Below are 17,379 nucleotides of genomic sequence, written 5' to 3' on the forward strand. Positions count from 1 at the left end.
AGAGTTAATAGAAAAACAATAAACCCACTTCATTAGAAATAAAAATCATTCAATACATAAGCAAAACAAGAGTTTCATTCAACACTTTAATCATAGAATATTTCCATAAACGAGATTCAAGTGAAGAAAATAAATACTACACACTTAGATATACAATACAAAACAAGGAATTGAAGAAAGGTTTAAGAATTATCTCATTAAAGAACTCCAATCTTCTCCTCCAATGGTGTAGGTGAAAGAAACCCTAGCCTCCAAGCTTGTAAAATGGCAAAAGATGTGTTTTACAAACCCTAAAAGAGTATTTATATCATCCCAAAAACGGAAACAAAATCTGGGCAAAAATACCCTCGTGCACAACATGCTGCACAACATGCGGTTCGCATGTTCAACATGCTGCACCGCATGTTCAACATGCTGCACAGCATGTTGTTCGCATGTTCAACATGCTGCACCGCATGTTCAACATGCTGCTTCGCATGTTCAACATGCTGCTTCGCATGTTCAACATGCTGCACCGCATGTTCAACATGCTGCACCGCATGTTCAACATGCTGCACGCATGTGTTGCTAGCATATGCTGCCAGAAAGTGCTTCTTGTTCAATTTTTGCTCCGTTTTGCTTCATTTTGCTCTCCGGACATCTTATCCTACAAAACAACATAAAAACACACAAAGTAACAACAAAAGTTCTTAAAGAGTCACAAAAATTTAAGGAATTAGCATCGAATATCGCGTAATTTCACGACTTATCAATACCCCCCACTTAAAGTCTTTGCTTGTCCTCAAGCAAATCAAAACTAAAATCTCAATGAGGAATCACTTTAAGCACAAGAACATGACTTTGGTTGGTACCAACAATTAGGCTACAAGCATGTGAAGATTTAACCAAATAACTCCCTCATTTCAAAATACAATTTCAAGAATGCAATAGAGAATTAAAACTAACAAGCAACAACACTCAAGTCTCAATAAGTGACTCAAAACCACTAGTTTCCTAGATATGCTCAATTGACTCAACTTGGAATTTAACATCACCACTCTATCGTAATCCATATGCCCTCACAAGAAAGAAAGTCCCAAAATCACTATATTCACAACAACAACACAAGGGACAAATACACAAAAGTCACTCACGCTCAACAAAGAAGTTCTAGTGCTAACAAATATCACACCATAAGCTTGCCCTTATTTTCGTTCATCACTAACTCAAGAACTTTCAGTCGGAGATCACATAGGGACTTTTTAAGATCGTAATGTAGGCTTAGGGAAGGGTAGGATAAGTATTTGAGATACAAGTGATTACACCCTCCTTGAACACTACACAAACTTTCCTCTTCATTTCAAAACATCGCTCCTTCCTTTGCATACTAGTTTCCCTAGTTATTCAAACTTTTTTTTTTTTTTTTTTTTTCTTCCTTTCTTTTGAATTTTTCACAACACCAACCTTCACCGCTCTCAAGCAACACTAACACCCCCAACTTAGGCTTTTGGCCTCAAATTCACAATTTCATGTTCAAAGAGGGAAAGGTTCAAAAGAGAGACTTTTCATCAAACATGGTAAAGGCTTGTAATGTGGCAATCAAAGAAAAAGTCATAAGCTCAAATGGGGTTACTAGTGATATTATTTATGCAATGGTAGGCTAGAAAGACTAAAGAGGTTTTTTTTTTTTTTCACAAAGATAGCCCAAGGTCATCTCTCCAACCAACATAATCAAAATTAGCATTGAACGACTAACCGGGCAAGTTCTAGATGATAAAAGTAAACACAAGATTTATTCAACAAACACTCACACACATGGCATATGAACTAGTCAAGATGGATCAATTTCACTTTCCAAGCAAGAACAACTAGTGCAATATCTCATAATCCAAAGTCAACACACTAGTAGGTAAAGAGTCACAAAATGAGCCAAAAAGTTGTCACAAAGATCATTCTTTCCTATGCACCTTGCTTTTTAACTTTCACAACAATTTGGAGAGGTATTCACATTTCAATTTCACATGTAAGAGACTAACTCTATTCGTACCAAACAAGCCAAGAGTTTTCACATTTTTCCTCAAAGGAGAATAAAATAACAAGAGTGATTAATCCACAATATGTCAAAAGAACAAAATTTTCAAAAATTTTGAGCAAGTGTCAAAATATAATGCGCTACCGCGTGCCACCCCCAACTATAAACATTGCAGTGTCCTCACTGCACATAATCAAAACAAAACATAAAAATAGAAAAGGAATTTTTTTTTTTTTTTTTTTTTTTTTTTTTTTTTTTTTTGCTGGCATGACATGCGACCGAACATGCGATTCGCATGTATGACATGCGAGTCGCATGTGATGTCATCAGTTTTTTTTTAGTCTCTGTCACCAGATGCGACGACACATGCGATTCGCATGTATGACATGCGAATCGCATGTTATGACACCAGAAAAAAAAATTTCGCAGCTTTTACTGGTTTTGGGGGCTGTCCGGGTATCCGATTTGCTCAAAATAACTCCAAAAATTCTGAAATTTTGCAGATTAGTCAAAAACCATAGACTAAACTATTCTAAAAAATAAAATTTCAAAAACGATTAAAAACTTTTAAAACGATGGGTTACCTCCCACCAAGCGCTTGATTTAACGTCGCGGCACGACGGTTACCTTTACCACTTTTCCTTCCATTTGGAAGATATGAATTGGGCACCCAACTTGGACTCAAGTTTGTGACCACGAGCGATGGGGGGTGGTAAGTAGATGAACAAGCCAAACGTTAATTTCTTCATTTTGCACTTCTTGGCTTTCAAATGAGGAATGTCATTTTGCCTTCTTACTCTTTCGAATTGCAAGATGTAAGGCACTTGTCTTTCTTCTTCACCATCCAACATGGATGTATGTGGCTCAATTCCCATATCACCATACAAATCCAATGTTGAAAAATGCTTGGAATGAGACTTCAACCTCCCAATTTGCAAAATTTTTCGGATTTTGACATTCTCATTTTCCCCCAAACTAGAGTCAACTTCCACCATTTTTCTCAAGACAACTGTTGACTCTAATTTCTTTTCTTCTTTGGCATCTATACTGAAAATGGATTCGTTTGGAGGACTTTCAATTCTTGATTCCTCCTTTTCATGATTGGCCTCCAACATGGGCATTCTCTCCTCATATTGAGCATTTGAGAATTCTTCTTGATTTTGTTCAAATGCCCACGGAAGATTTTTGTATTCATTCATCAAGTCATTTTGGAGACTAGTTTCCAAGTACTCCTCCAAGACTTTTTGCTTTTCATTTCCTCCTTCAAGTAGGCATTCCATCATGAGCTTGAACTCTCCATTTTGTCCATTCTCAACTTCTTCCACTTCCATTTCCCTATAATTGTCACAACAAAAAGTAGACTCGTCATAGTGGGGGTTCGGGGAAGGGAAGGACACATAAGCACAATTAGCCCCATGGCCATTTTGACCATCACATCTACCACATATGCTCCATTCATGGGTTCGAGATTGTGCGCACAATCCTCCCCCGGGAGACTTTAAACAATTTTGCCAAGAGTGGGGTCCTCCACAATAGGGACAAGGGTCATCAAAGTATGAACAACTTCCATCCGACCCATTTTCATGGAATGATGCCATATTTTTTTTTTTTTTTTTATAAAAATAAAATTCAAGCAAAGAAAACAACTACACTAATATTTACGAATTTGGACCAAAGCAAGCAAGCTTAAATCCCAAACTAACCTAAATACGCCAAATTGTTCCCCGGCAACGGCGCCATTTTTGATAACGTCCAAATACACTCCTCAAAGAGAAAGTGTACACGGTCGTATGCAATATATTTACCCAACTATGAGTCGGGGTCGATCCCACAGGGAACAATATGCTAGGCGATTAAGAAAGTAAGGAACTTTCACCAACTACGCTAAAGCCAAACGATAAATAATATTTTGGGTTTTTGAGTAATTTATGACTAATGCGAAAATATATAAACTAACCTAGAAAGCAAGTAAATTGATCAATGGCCACAAGCATGGATACAAAGGAAATTACACTCAAGTAACGATCCAATATATTTTATGATATTACAACTAAGAGCGGGTTTGTGTCAATAGATAATGATTTCTAAAATCTCATTGAAAGTTTCTCAACCAAATCAATGAATTTCACTCTAAGCTTTCTCAAGCCTTAGAGTTTGATGTTAAACACAATCAATTCAATCTCAAGTTAACTATCCTATCTCTAGCTCAAGTTATTAGATGGGTTTAATGACCCAAATCCTTGCTATCAAACTCTTTTCCTAACTTTCACTTTCTTTCTCAAGCAAAGTAAAAGTGCTTAGGCACAAATAATGTTTGCAACCATTAGGAGATATTTAAGCATGAAGAGTTAATAGAAAAACAATAAACCCACTTCATTAGAAATAAAAATCATTCAATACATAAGCAAAACAAGAGTTTCATTCAACACTTTAATCATAGAATATTTCCATAAACGAGATTCAAGTGAAGAAAATAAATACTACACACTTAGATATACAATACAAAACAAGGAATTGAAGAAAGGTTTAAGAATTATCTCATTAAAGAACTCCAATCTTCTCCTCCAATGGTGTAGGTGAAAGAAACCCTAGCCTCCAAGCTTGTAAAATGGCAAAAGATGTGTTTTACAAACCCTAAAAGAGTATTTATATCATCCCAAAAACGGAAACAAAATCTGGGCAAAAATACCCTCGTGCACAACATGCTGCACAACATGCGGTTCGCATGTTCAACATGCTGCACCGCATGTTCAACATGCTGCACAGCATGTTGTTCGCATGTTGAACATGCTGCACCGCATGTTCAACATGCTGCTTCGCATGTTCAACATGCTGCTTCGCATGTTCAACATGCTGCACCGCATGTTCAACATGCTGCACCGCATGTTCAACATGCTGCACGCATGTGTTGCTAGCATATGCTGCCAGAAAGTGCTTCTTGTTCAATTTTTGCTCCGTTTTGCTTCATTTTGCTCTCCGGACATCTTATCCTACAAAACAACATAAAAACACACAAAGTAACAACAAAAGTTCTTAAAGAGTCACAAAAATTTAAGGAATTAGCATCGAATATCGCGTAATTTCACGACTTATCAGATAGAAACCATTATCTATTAATATAAATCCGCTCTTAGTCTAGACGGTCTATGCCCGTGCTGCGCACGGGCCCAACACTTTAGATTATAGTGCATCTATATGTATGTAGTTGTGTTTGGATATTGTTTTTATGCATCTATACATACATACATACATACATACATACATACATACATATATATATATATATATATATATATATATATATATATATATATAGATACATTGTAGTTTGTGCTCCGTATCTAAAACTTTATTATATTAGTGTTTGCTATGAATACAAAATCGACAAATTTATTAATATTTTTTAAAAGAGAAGACTTGTTTAAAAGAAAACTATTTTCCTCTCTTTGAGATAAAACAATATCAATATTTAAGTATCAGTTGATACTTTCAATTTTAATTCGATTAATTTAAAGGTGTAAAATACTTATTATTTTTTATCAAATTTTGATTTGGATAATTATAATTCAAATTATTAAATTAAATTGTACATGTTTAAAACGAAACAAAGTAGAAATTGATTTTCTATTTAAACGAAGAAATGCTATTTTTTAATTTTTGGTAAATATTCTCGGTTTAGCTCATTTTACTTGTCATGTTGTCTTTTGCATGGTTTTTTAAGAAAACGTCGATTAGAATTATAATTTGACTAATTTACCTTATTCATTATTTGATTTTCATTTAATATATTTTTTTACGACATTAATCTCTTTTCACATTTATTAGAGTAAGAATAAAAATAAAAAAGTAATTAAATTCTATCTTATTTTAAAATATAAATATTTTAAGTATATTTATATTAGTATTATTTGAGTATTATTCTACATAAATTATATGTATAATAAAGATTTTTTCAATAAAAATATATAATCTTATTTTCCAAATATAGTGTATAGGTAAAAGTAAATAAATAATGTATTTTAAGGAGATAAGATAATTATTTTTATTTATATAGATGTATCATATTTTAATTTTCATAATAAAATAATAAAATAACAAAATAACAAAGAAAATTAATAAGACATTTTATTAATAGGTGAAATTATTCATGGAAGAATGGAACAAACAATATATACATTGTTAGTGTAAAGAAATTTTTCACTATCAAATTTCATTTATTTATTGTGCGTAATTTGCCTTATTTTAATATTATAAATCTCATTTTATATTTTTTGAATGATGTGGATAGGTGAATACCTTTTAAATATTTATTAGTATCTTGTTTATTATTCTATTACAATAACTCTTTTGTATGGTAATTACATGTGCAAATAATAGTTAATTTTAACTTTTCTGTGTACATTTCGTTTCAATAAGATAAAATTAGAAATATCATCTCATTAAAAAATGAAACAGAAATGAGTATCATCAATAATGACACAAAGCATTTAAGAGGAGCACTTGTAGTGGGGTAACGTGGGGCCACGTGAGATGTCACATCAATTGAGACACACTTGACATTTAGAAAAAGAGGCTTGGGTTTTTTATCATAAGAAATTTAATTATTAACTTATATGCCAACTCTTCTTTCTCCTTACTTTGCTATGAAAAAACCTTCGATTCACTTGATATTGTAAGGATTTGCTATTGTAGTTAAAACTATATGAGAAGATAGAGATGCATCATGTACGTACACATAGACATACATATGCAGCAACGTTGGTTAAAAAGGGGAAAAAAGAAATATGAGAAGTACACTTTGTTGTTCCCAGACGGACCAAACCTCTATCACTTAACAGATAATATGAACTCCATAATTATGAAGGAACATTAAGAATTTATGGAGACTTTTCCATAGCAACGTGTTAACAGCATGTAACACATATCCAAGTATTGCCACCTAATCAATTTTCAAGAAAAGATATCAAAACCAAATTGGAAAACAAAGAAAGTAAAATAGGCATCCTTCCGTTAGCTTACACGTAACTAATTGTACAGGTGGGCTTGGCCCACTTCATTCATCACCTTTATATATAGCTAAGTCTATTCACTTAACAACAAATCACAAAGAGGCTTCGGTTTTTTTGTCATAAGAAATTTATGTCCAAGCTTTGAGGCTTATAAGCACAAGTGTGCAATGCATGAATTTTTGTAAAATGACTGTGATGCCCCTCAAAATTGCTAAGCAAGCATGTTGACGATCCTGCCAAGTGTTCATAAATTTAAGCTAGTGTTTGGCTATAAATTTTGGATCAGATTTGAAAAATATATCTTTAAATATCTGCTTGGTCATAAATTTTGGATTAAATTTTGAAAATCTTGTCTTGAAAAGAATTTTAAAGACCTGTTTGGCCAAACTTCTAAAAGCAGTTCATTTTAAAAAGTACTTTTCAAAAAAGTACTTTTCAAAAAAGTACTTTTGGCTAAAAGCAGTTTGTGTTTGACCAATTAATTTAAAAAATACTTTTGAGAAGCAATTAGTGTTTGGCCAAGCTTTTAAAAAGTGTTTCTATGTGTATTTTTCTCAAAAGTGCTTTTCAAAAAAGTGCTTTTGGGCAAAAGCTATTTTTTTGAGCTTCTGAAAAACTGCTTCTGCTACTCCCCAAAAACACTTATTTTCTCTCAAAAGCTTGGCCAAACACCTCATTTTTTTTTTTAAATAAGCACTTATTGAAAAAATAAGTACTTTTGGGGGAAAAAATAAGCTTGGCCAAACAGGCTATAAGTCCCAAAAACTGGTCTCCGCTCACAAAACTTCTAAATTTTCCAAGTCAAATGCATGTTTACACAACTTAAAAGTTTAAAAAACACAACTTCAAAAACTCAAAATTTTCACTTTTAAAATTTCAAATTCAAAATCTATGGCCAAAAGGAAGCCAATTTTTTAAAGCGGAGTTAATTAAATGATTTTAAAATTTATGTTCTAAAATAAGTTATATATTTGTGTGCTATTAAATCATGTCATTAAGAATCAAACAAATATCTGATAAATATTATTAACATGGGTGAAAATATTATCCAGAACAACAACAATTTAATAATCAATACAAATTTATTAACTATTTCTGAATAATGTGTGATAAAGATTTTTAAAAAATTGGTTTAATCTGATTTTTTTGAATAATTTAATTTGTAATCTATTTCTGAGCTGTCTACCTTAAATGTTGTGTACTCGGGCAAACCGTAAATGAGTTTGTTTCTTTAATCTATTTTTTTTTTCATGAGTCTTTATTAATTTTTGGGAATATATAGTTAGTACTTTGGTTTGAGAAGTTAAAAAAGAAGAGATATGCACTGTCATTACAGTGACATCAGCAACTTAGGGGAATGAAACGAAAAAGAACAAATTGTGAGCCCACCATGAAATGTAATCTTTCAACGTGCTAAATGACACTAAATGACGAAAATGCCCCTCAGATATATAGAAGGACGGACGACGATCACTGACGATGAAAAAAGGCACCAACTGGTGCTTATATATAGTAGTAAATTGTAAAATACATTGTATCGTTACTTGAGAGTAATTTCTCTTGTATCCATGCTTTTGGCCATTGATTATTTTACTTGCTTTCTAGGTTAGTTTACATTTTTGCATTAGTTATAATTTTCTCAAAACCAAAATATTATCAAGTGTTTGGCTTAGTGTAGAAAGTGAAAAATTCCTTACTTGCTTGATAACCTAGTATATTGTTCCTTGTGGGATTCGATCCCGACTCATAGTTGGGTAATTTTATTGCATACGACCGTGTACACTTTCTCTTTGAGGAGTGAATTTGGACGTTATTATGTCCCATGCAGCAGGCTGCCAGAAACTAGAAACCATTTGTTTTTTGAATGTCAATTTACACAGCAAATCTGGCAGCAACTACTCAGATGGCAACAATGGGATAGGAGAATCCAGACGTGGGAAGATGAATGGCGATGGGTACAGCAGCAGTCTAGAGGTAAGCACCCAAAGAGAGTAATCTTAAAAGCTAGCCTAGCTACTACAGTATATGGAATTTGGATTGAGCGGAATACGAGGGTGTTTCAGAAGAAGAGGGACACTATAGAAAGTATACTACACAAGTTGAAGCTCAATATTTGCATCAGAGTTCGAGACAACTCCAAACTAGCTAGTTACACCAGATCACTGGAAGTGTAGGAGTGATTTTTTTTGGTTTGTTGGATAGATAGGATTTGTAAATGGGATAGAGGATATAGTAGTTGAGAGGGGAGGGATTGTTTAGTCCACCCCTGCTTTGTAACTAGGAACTTGGTGATTAATAAAATTCTTTTAATTGCCAAAAAAGTAAAAATGAACCGAGGAAATAGTTCCATTACTATATCAAACTGTAGAATCTACTGGACCTTGTCTGTTGGGCTTGTCAAGGCTGTACACTTTTGTTTGTTGGCGACCCTGCAGCGCGCCGAGAAAACAGTGCGTTGTTATGTTGGATTTATTTAAGACTTTTTCAAAGTGACCAAGAAATAAGTAGGGCCTGGTAATGGGTCATTGCTACTTATGTCCTTATTTTGTGTAGTGTGAAATTTTTGCCTCTCATGATGACTTCTTTTGTAGACATAAATTTATATATTTGCATTATAATATCTCATAAGTTATGTCCGACGCTCTTAAAAACCCACCAATTTGAAGGGAAAATCGTGCAATTTCTCATATTTGCACCTTTAGAGGTGGTTTTGGCTGCTAGTTAGAATTATGCGCAGGTATTAGTAATGCATAGATTAGTTATATAGAGTTTAGTTATGCAGGGATTAGTAATACAGTCAAACCTCTCTATAATAGCAGCGTTTGTTTGAAAATTTCATGGCTGCTATAGTGAGGTGTTATGTATGTATACTGGCATTTAATGTTTAGATATCATTTAGCTGTTATAAACAAAAGTATGTAATAAACGGAAAAAATACCTGTTAACTTTAAAATCTCAATTGATTTTCATATTGCAAAATTGAAAAGACTAATAAATTCATAACAAGTTATACCAAACCGATAAAGAATTCGACCAAAAAAATCGATAAAGAATTAAAATCTAAGGTACATGTGCATTTGAAATTAATTAAAAATTTAAATATTTCAAGTTTGACGTAAGAAGTCTACAATTGTGGGTTGTTCATAAATTTCAGTCTCCTAGTGATAATATAACTCTTGAATTGACAAAGGTTTTGTAGAAACCGGTTCAAATATAACATGAAAAATCGGTTCCGGAGAAAATGAGGCCGTTATAATGAAATGTCGTTATAGCGAATGACAATTATAGAGAGGTTTGACTGTATATGGTTTAATTATGCTGGACTTAGTTATTCTTGTATCAGTTATTCCATCTTCTACCTTGCATAAATAATACATAAATTTTCTCATAATTTGTTATGTGGGATTGTAAACTGGTAACTAAAACGCTACCAATGAAATTACCCGATTTTAATACATGAATAACTTACTTCTTACCTGGTTTCATAACTGCTGCTGTCCAATTGAACTTTCTCATAACTTTCTCCTACGTATTAAGCAAACAAAAGAGAAACCAAAAAAGGGAAAACAAAGAGCAACAATAAGAACCTGAGGAACGATTCTAACGCATCTAGGCTAACAAGTGAACTCTTTTTTTGTCTCTCATAAGTTGCTAATTAAGTATCACATTATTTTTTGGTGATTTGTTTATGCTAGGCATCTATTATTATCAGTTCTAGTAAGTAGAATATTTACTCAAATAGCACTTCCAAGGTTACAATATACTGGTGGTGCATAATTTACCAATTGGAAAATTCTATTGAACAACTTATATAATACTCCTAAGCGGTCGGCATATCATTATATACGTAAATGCATATATAGGTTTCACATTCGAAATTTTTATTGGAAGTTGATATTCAGACTCTAACATTGACAATGAATAACTATGAATACACAGATGGAAACGGCTCTATTTTATTTTTTACTCCATATCGGTCAATAATTGTGACAGGAAGTTAGGTATCCATTTACTTTTTAGTTTTATTGAAAAAATATTTCCCATTGAATTGACTTTACAGATCATTTATTTGGCTTGTTGTCGTTACTCGTTAGTATATATGCTAACTACAGAAACTTTGGATTTACTGAATAAGTGATGGAGTGGTAAATAGTATGAGTACTAATAAGTATCGTACCTGTTTCTTTGGTACATCACTTGAAATCATTTCAATACTATCCATAAATCATATAGTAGTAACAACCTGTTTTCTTCGGGGGCCATATCTTGGTAACATCACGTCACATGACAACACTACTTTAATTTAATCTAAGCCTTATTCTCTAAATATTTGAACCGTTTTTTTTTCATCCTTCCTTTTCTCAAACACATAAAATGTGTTTTGTTTAACATTTCTTAGAAGTAATTAAGTAAACAATTGACAATAGTTTCACTGGGTGAGATTGACCGGTTAGACGAAAGCTAGGGCTACTTCCTCTCCACCTTGTCCTTCTGAAAATATAAAACGAATTTGTATATAAAGAAAACTCATTTAATTGATACGTGTACATACGCTTACCATTTACCAATTCGACATACAATGTTTATGCTGTAGCATATGATAATCATATTTTCTCCACTAGCCAAAAAAGAAAAAGAAAAATGATATGTTGAGTAAAAATCATCCTTCCCCGTGCTAATTGGAGTATGAAGAACCAATCTTTTTGTTTTCCTCATAATTATTATGGAGGCTAAACAAAATTAACAAAGCATATGATTAACACGACATAGACTTTTTGTCCCCAATCCCCATCGCGGTACCTAAAACTACCAAATTATTTTGACGACACTGATACTAAAGAATGAATTCAATACTAAAGTAGGCTAAACTACTTGGCTATGTAGAGTGAATATCTTCATGTGCACCCAACTTTGACGAGTTTAAAACTTCACACGAAATCACCTATAGTTTGTAGATAGGAGGTAAAAGTAGCCGCTAGGTTTTTTTTTAAAGAACGGATGGGATTTCTCACAGAATTATGAAAACAAATTGGCAAATTCATGATTTATGTCTCTGAATTGACAAATCTTATTCTAGTCCTTATGATTTTTTCTAAGCATATTTAACTCTCAATTAATTGGAATATTCACTTTTGATCTCTCTACTTGTAAATCTTTACAGATTTATCGAATTATTAACTGTAACTTCATCTGATATAATTAGTCATTGTCATAGTAAACTTGTGTTGTTACATAATATTTTGGGAGTGTTAAAGTATGAGAGATAGTCTATATATAATATGTTTACTCCACTAAAGGACCAAAAATTAATATTTTAATTTATTGAAGATGAAATATGCTTATTAATATATTATCGTGACCAAAATCAGAAACTAGTAATAACTGAGACACCGAATGCGCTTTAATTTTTATCCCAAACAAATTTGAAGGAACCTTTAAAAAGTGTTACTGATATTACCCCTTAATATTTTTGTAAAAAAAGAAAATATAGTCTCACAAAACTTGCTGTCCCCTCATGAATCCTGCCTTTGCCAGCATTGCAGCCCTTTTCTTTTTATAACAAACTAGCATTTTATTCGTCTCCAAAGAATTGGGAGTATTACATTTGTTTTGAGGAAATTCAGCTAGATACAAATGTCCCCAATCTTTCCTGAAGGATAACTAAGGCTACCTTTTGTACATTGAGATGAAGTAAATGCATTTTTATGTTAAATTACAATTATACAAGGCTCCTATGATTAAAGGAGGTTCAATAAATACATGTTAGTCTTTTCCTTATTAGCTATATTCATGGCTAATGCATTCCATCTGGCCAGTAAGCAGTATCATAAGTTCTCTAATAATTTGTGGAGGAAGCTTACTATTGTTAGTGAAAAGTTCTGTATTTGTAAGATCATGAATAGAATCCTTATCAATTTTGCCTTCTCACAACAAAAATATTGAAAACATGATTGAGAAATTATTTTCATATGTAGTAGCGTTGAAAATTTTATCTCCATATGTAATAGCATTCCAATCAAATTTCTTAGACAAAAAATCTTTATCATGTCAAATTGATTGCAGCTAAAACTGGACCAATATTGTCTAAATGTATTATTATCTCATATATATGTAATTATGTACTGCGTGCACATATTGGACATAACGAGTTTAGTTTACCCTGGCATTAAAAAAAAAAAAGAGATCTGATTAACTAAAAGTCGTCGCGTCCAATAAACTACTTAAAAAGAATTCTGATCTTTCACCGTTGAGGTTGTTATTATACTTATTAATCTAGTAAAGAAGCTGCCAAGTTTGAAAAAGATTAAGAACTACGATGATCACAAAGTAATCATGACCCATTTATTAATCCTAAGTACCACTATATAATAAAATAAAATATACGGTTATGCAGCTGATGATATATTCCATCTTTTTCTAAAGTAAAAGCTATAGATTCTGAATATTATATTAATATCCTACAGATATGCTAATAATTATGAAGATATTTTAAAACAAACGGTATAATATTAGATCAGTTCACATATATCAATTCAATAAACATGTTTTGAGACTTGTCACCATCATTAGGCTATAAAATTGGAATTATAAATTAAACACACTACTTTTTTTTTTTTTCCAAAAAAACTGAACTAATCAATTTATTAATCTACACTTCAAAATCCCAAAAGAGAGATGCCATCCATCTGCTGTTAGTAAATTAACCATCTCGGAACAGAAAACATCCATAAATCGCACAACAAATGTATTGAGAATAGTTCTTTGTGAGAATTGTAATTGCTACCACCTAAAATGGAAGTACATTTTAGTTTCATTGGCACAAAGGAATGGGAAAGTGTGCGTATTATGCAGCTAATTGCTCTTCACTGCATGCTCTGAAACCGTTTGACAATCATGAGGCTCATTTCCATATAGCGTTGTGCACAGTTGGTTAGACAATTAGTTTCACTGGAGCTGAACTTGCTTCCAGGTGTTCCAGTGATACATTTATCCCAGCAAGCACTTGTAAGCTTTCCAACCATTTCATTGATCATGGCCCTTTCCTTCTCTTGATTGAGAAAATTCTGCAATTCTGGGGACTGAAGAGCTGAAGGATCCATCCAAACTTTCACTCAACAAATCTAATTTTAATTAAACACACTACAAGCTGGCATCAACAAACTAATATCATATTTGGATCTACAATTTACATCAACGAAACAAAGCTTCTTGGATTCTAATTAAAAGAAAAAGGTGACAGTCATGCTATTATAAGCCAAGGGGCCACATTATACATACATTTGTATGTGAAGTAAACTAAAATAGTGGAGTACAAAGAAAGTTTAAAAAGATTTAGCATTATTAGCAAACTACGTAGGACATATCCAAAAAGGTGGACCAACTATATCAAAGCTGGACTTTTTGGGCAGTTATTAATTCAACGTATGCTTTCATTTCAAATATTCAAAAGCTTCATCAAAGTTGAGACGAAACGTATTAAAAGTAACACGACATGCAAGTCAATTAGTAATAAATTAGTTTAAATCCCAAATTAATTGAGGTGAGATTATAAGATTCGTCATATTTAAAACAGTTTTTGATTTAGTAAGGATTCAAATATTTTATTCCACTAGCTCTGCATGTGCAAGACGTCGATGTCTCTAAGTCAACCCTTGGATTAGGTTATTGACTTTCAAGAAATATCATACTTATAGTTAAGTTGCAGAAATATTACTACTAGTTAGGTGGCTTTTATTGTTAACCAGTTACAAGCTTCAGTGTATTTTAAAATTTGAAGTCTTCTCATTTACAATATTAGTGAAAGCGAAGTTTATATATGCATCCTATGATTTACTTTCTCTTCATCTTTTTTATCCATCTAGCGGGTGGAATGGCATGTAATGGAGATGTGCACAAGGTGATCCAAAATTTATAGAAAGTCGGAAACTGACATGTTTATATTTAGTTCCTTCAGACACGGGCATAGGTATGTTGTGATGTATGGGACTATGGGTTCATTCAAATTTAGTTGTTAATTTATTCGGATCCGATGTATAGTATGTGTTAATTCAAAAACTTCATAATGAGTACAAATAACTAAACTCGAAGCCCCCCAGGGGTAATTAGCTCAATTGACGAATCTTGTGTCTTACATCACAAGTTCGAGCTTGCGCAAAACGAACTAAATTCAGTATTAAGTGGACAAACGTAGATTGGGCCGTCAGCCTGAGTTACGCAGGCTTCAGTTGGCTCTGGACGAATTACTTGGTAAAACAAACCTCTGGAAATTAAAGCTTGTTAAAAGTAATTCAGAGGGTGATGACCTAGCTTACGCATTGAAGTTTATATTTTGCGAAATAGAATCTCGAACGTAGCGAGTATGGTCAGCATTGGTCACTAGCAAGATCAAGTACTCCAAGCTAACCTGAAACTGGCTCAGAAAAGATGTGCAGAGAATCAGAAATTAAAGAAGAATATCTTTTGAAATCATACTTACTACGGAGTATATAATACAGTGGGTAATGACTTATAGCGTGAAAAGTAGCTTGGATTTTAGAACTCTGTTGGCTTAATAGTAATGCAGACTTCTTATTTTCAACATCACGATTTAAAGTTGATGTGCTATTTATCTACTAGATGAGCACATTAAATTGTTGCAGAACTGAAGAAGCATCTCCAGTAAATGAGTCATGATTCATCAAGTAGCATTTGGAGCAGGAAAGGAATATATTTGTATCGGAGAAATTAAAATGGCGGCCCCTTGCACGCGCCCTTTTGTAACTTTCAAGTAAGAACTTGTACCAGACAACTTCCCAACATGACAAATTGATTCTCTTAAAGATGTTTTGATAGCTTTAAAATACTATCTCTTCAAGTGGGCTAATGGAGTTGGGTGTTAGTATTGGTAGTATGCAACAACAGAAGGATGCCCTTATGAAGAACAGTAGTTTTTAGAGTTAAAAAGGAACATCTATTAAATGAGAAACTAATTATTCTGTACGCCATAAAAGAAGTGCCTTGTCAAGTATAGCTTAAAAAAAGCAACGGACTCGGAATATAAACATTATTGTGGATTATGAGTTCTGAAATGCATTTTATATATACTTACCTGGGTGGGTGGAATGACCATTTGTCACTGATTTTGGGCAATTCGCACATTTTAAACTAATTTTTGGAGTTGAGTTAGATTCAACTCTCGTTTCACCCAATATTGGATCCCTATATTATCTTGGTCGCACTCCAGTTTTGACAGGCTTTAACGTGCAAGAGTGTTAAAAAGTCTCACATCGATGAGTAGGATGACAATTTATCTCCTTGTTTGAACTTATGCACTCCTCACCTGTTGAGCGAGGTTTTGAGGTTACATTAGTAAGTCTAAGGTGCATTTCTTATCTTTTTTTTTTTATCCAAACATTTCTTATCATTTGCCATTGCGTAAAAATGGGGGTGTTCTATCTTTTGGTGCTCATAGAAAAAGAAGGAAAATATGGTTTCTTTAATAATACAGAAAGAAGGAGAGAAAATGAAGAGCACATAAAAACAAGAACATAAACGGATTCTCCAAAAACGAGAAAACTTTAGAGCAACATATTAGAAAAAGGACACCAATACGCAAAATCCATAAGGTGAATGGCTGATAAATACACTCCACCTACTTGCCTACTTTTATTACTTGCTTAGCAGCTGTCCATGATACATATGCTACTTACTGCTAATATACAGTGCTGGCTGGCAGTGGCACATAGCTAACCACATTGCCTATGGAAAATAATTGTTAGCCTCGTTTCCGTTGGAAAAGGGAAAACAGAGTCACATGGGTCATTGACGACCTTTTCCTATGCAATAATGAAAACTTTTTCATGTCTCATTTTTATCCAATGACAGTCTCTATATATCCCCCATTTGTGGTTAGCATTTTGCTATGCACTTTTTTTTGAAAAATTCTCCTTATGGTAACTTTATTTACGTAAAGTAAATAACAATTCAAGTAAAGCATATTGCTTGAATTAAGATAGTGATAGTATGTATACTCTGCGTTTGAATGAAGCTAAAGTTCCACATTGTGTCTCTAATATCGTCATATATAATTAAAACAACCAGTTAAAGAGTCGTGAATGAATCTCTTTTCCCTTGGAAAAAATAAAAAAAAAACAAAATCCAAAATGGAGTTTGTTTTATAAGGTATATATAAACTCTTGAATTTTCGTCGGGAATGATGGCTCCAAAAAAGCAGACCCCAAAGTCACTACCGCTACGAGACTAAGAAGCATGCACCAACAATTCATACACTACAATAATTACAGCTAAGATTAGAAACAAAAATGAAGACGCAATAATCTTCATCACTACTATTGCAGGCATCAGCAATCCATGCTATTC

At 33.0% G+C, this 17,379-nt stretch overlaps 1 protein-coding gene across 1 annotated transcript; it reads right to left on the bottom strand.

Annotated features, from left to right (window-relative positions):
• Positions 1-13,643: 13,643 nt before the first annotated feature.
• On the bottom strand, positions 13,644-14,150 carry LOC132617101 (mitochondrial import inner membrane translocase subunit TIM8-like). The gene has a single exon (XM_060331998.1). The coding sequence runs from the start codon at positions 14,118-14,120 to the stop codon at positions 13,884-13,886; it is 237 nt and encodes a 78-aa protein (XP_060187981.1). The 5' UTR covers positions 14,121-14,150; the 3' UTR covers positions 13,644-13,883.
• Between the last annotated feature and the right edge of the window lie 3,229 nt (positions 14,151-17,379).

Source organism: Lycium barbarum, chromosome 11, assembly GCF_019175385.1.
Source record: "Lycium barbarum isolate Lr01 chromosome 11, ASM1917538v2, whole genome shotgun sequence".
Classification (NCBI taxonomy): domain Eukaryota; kingdom Viridiplantae; phylum Streptophyta; class Magnoliopsida; order Solanales; family Solanaceae; genus Lycium; species Lycium barbarum.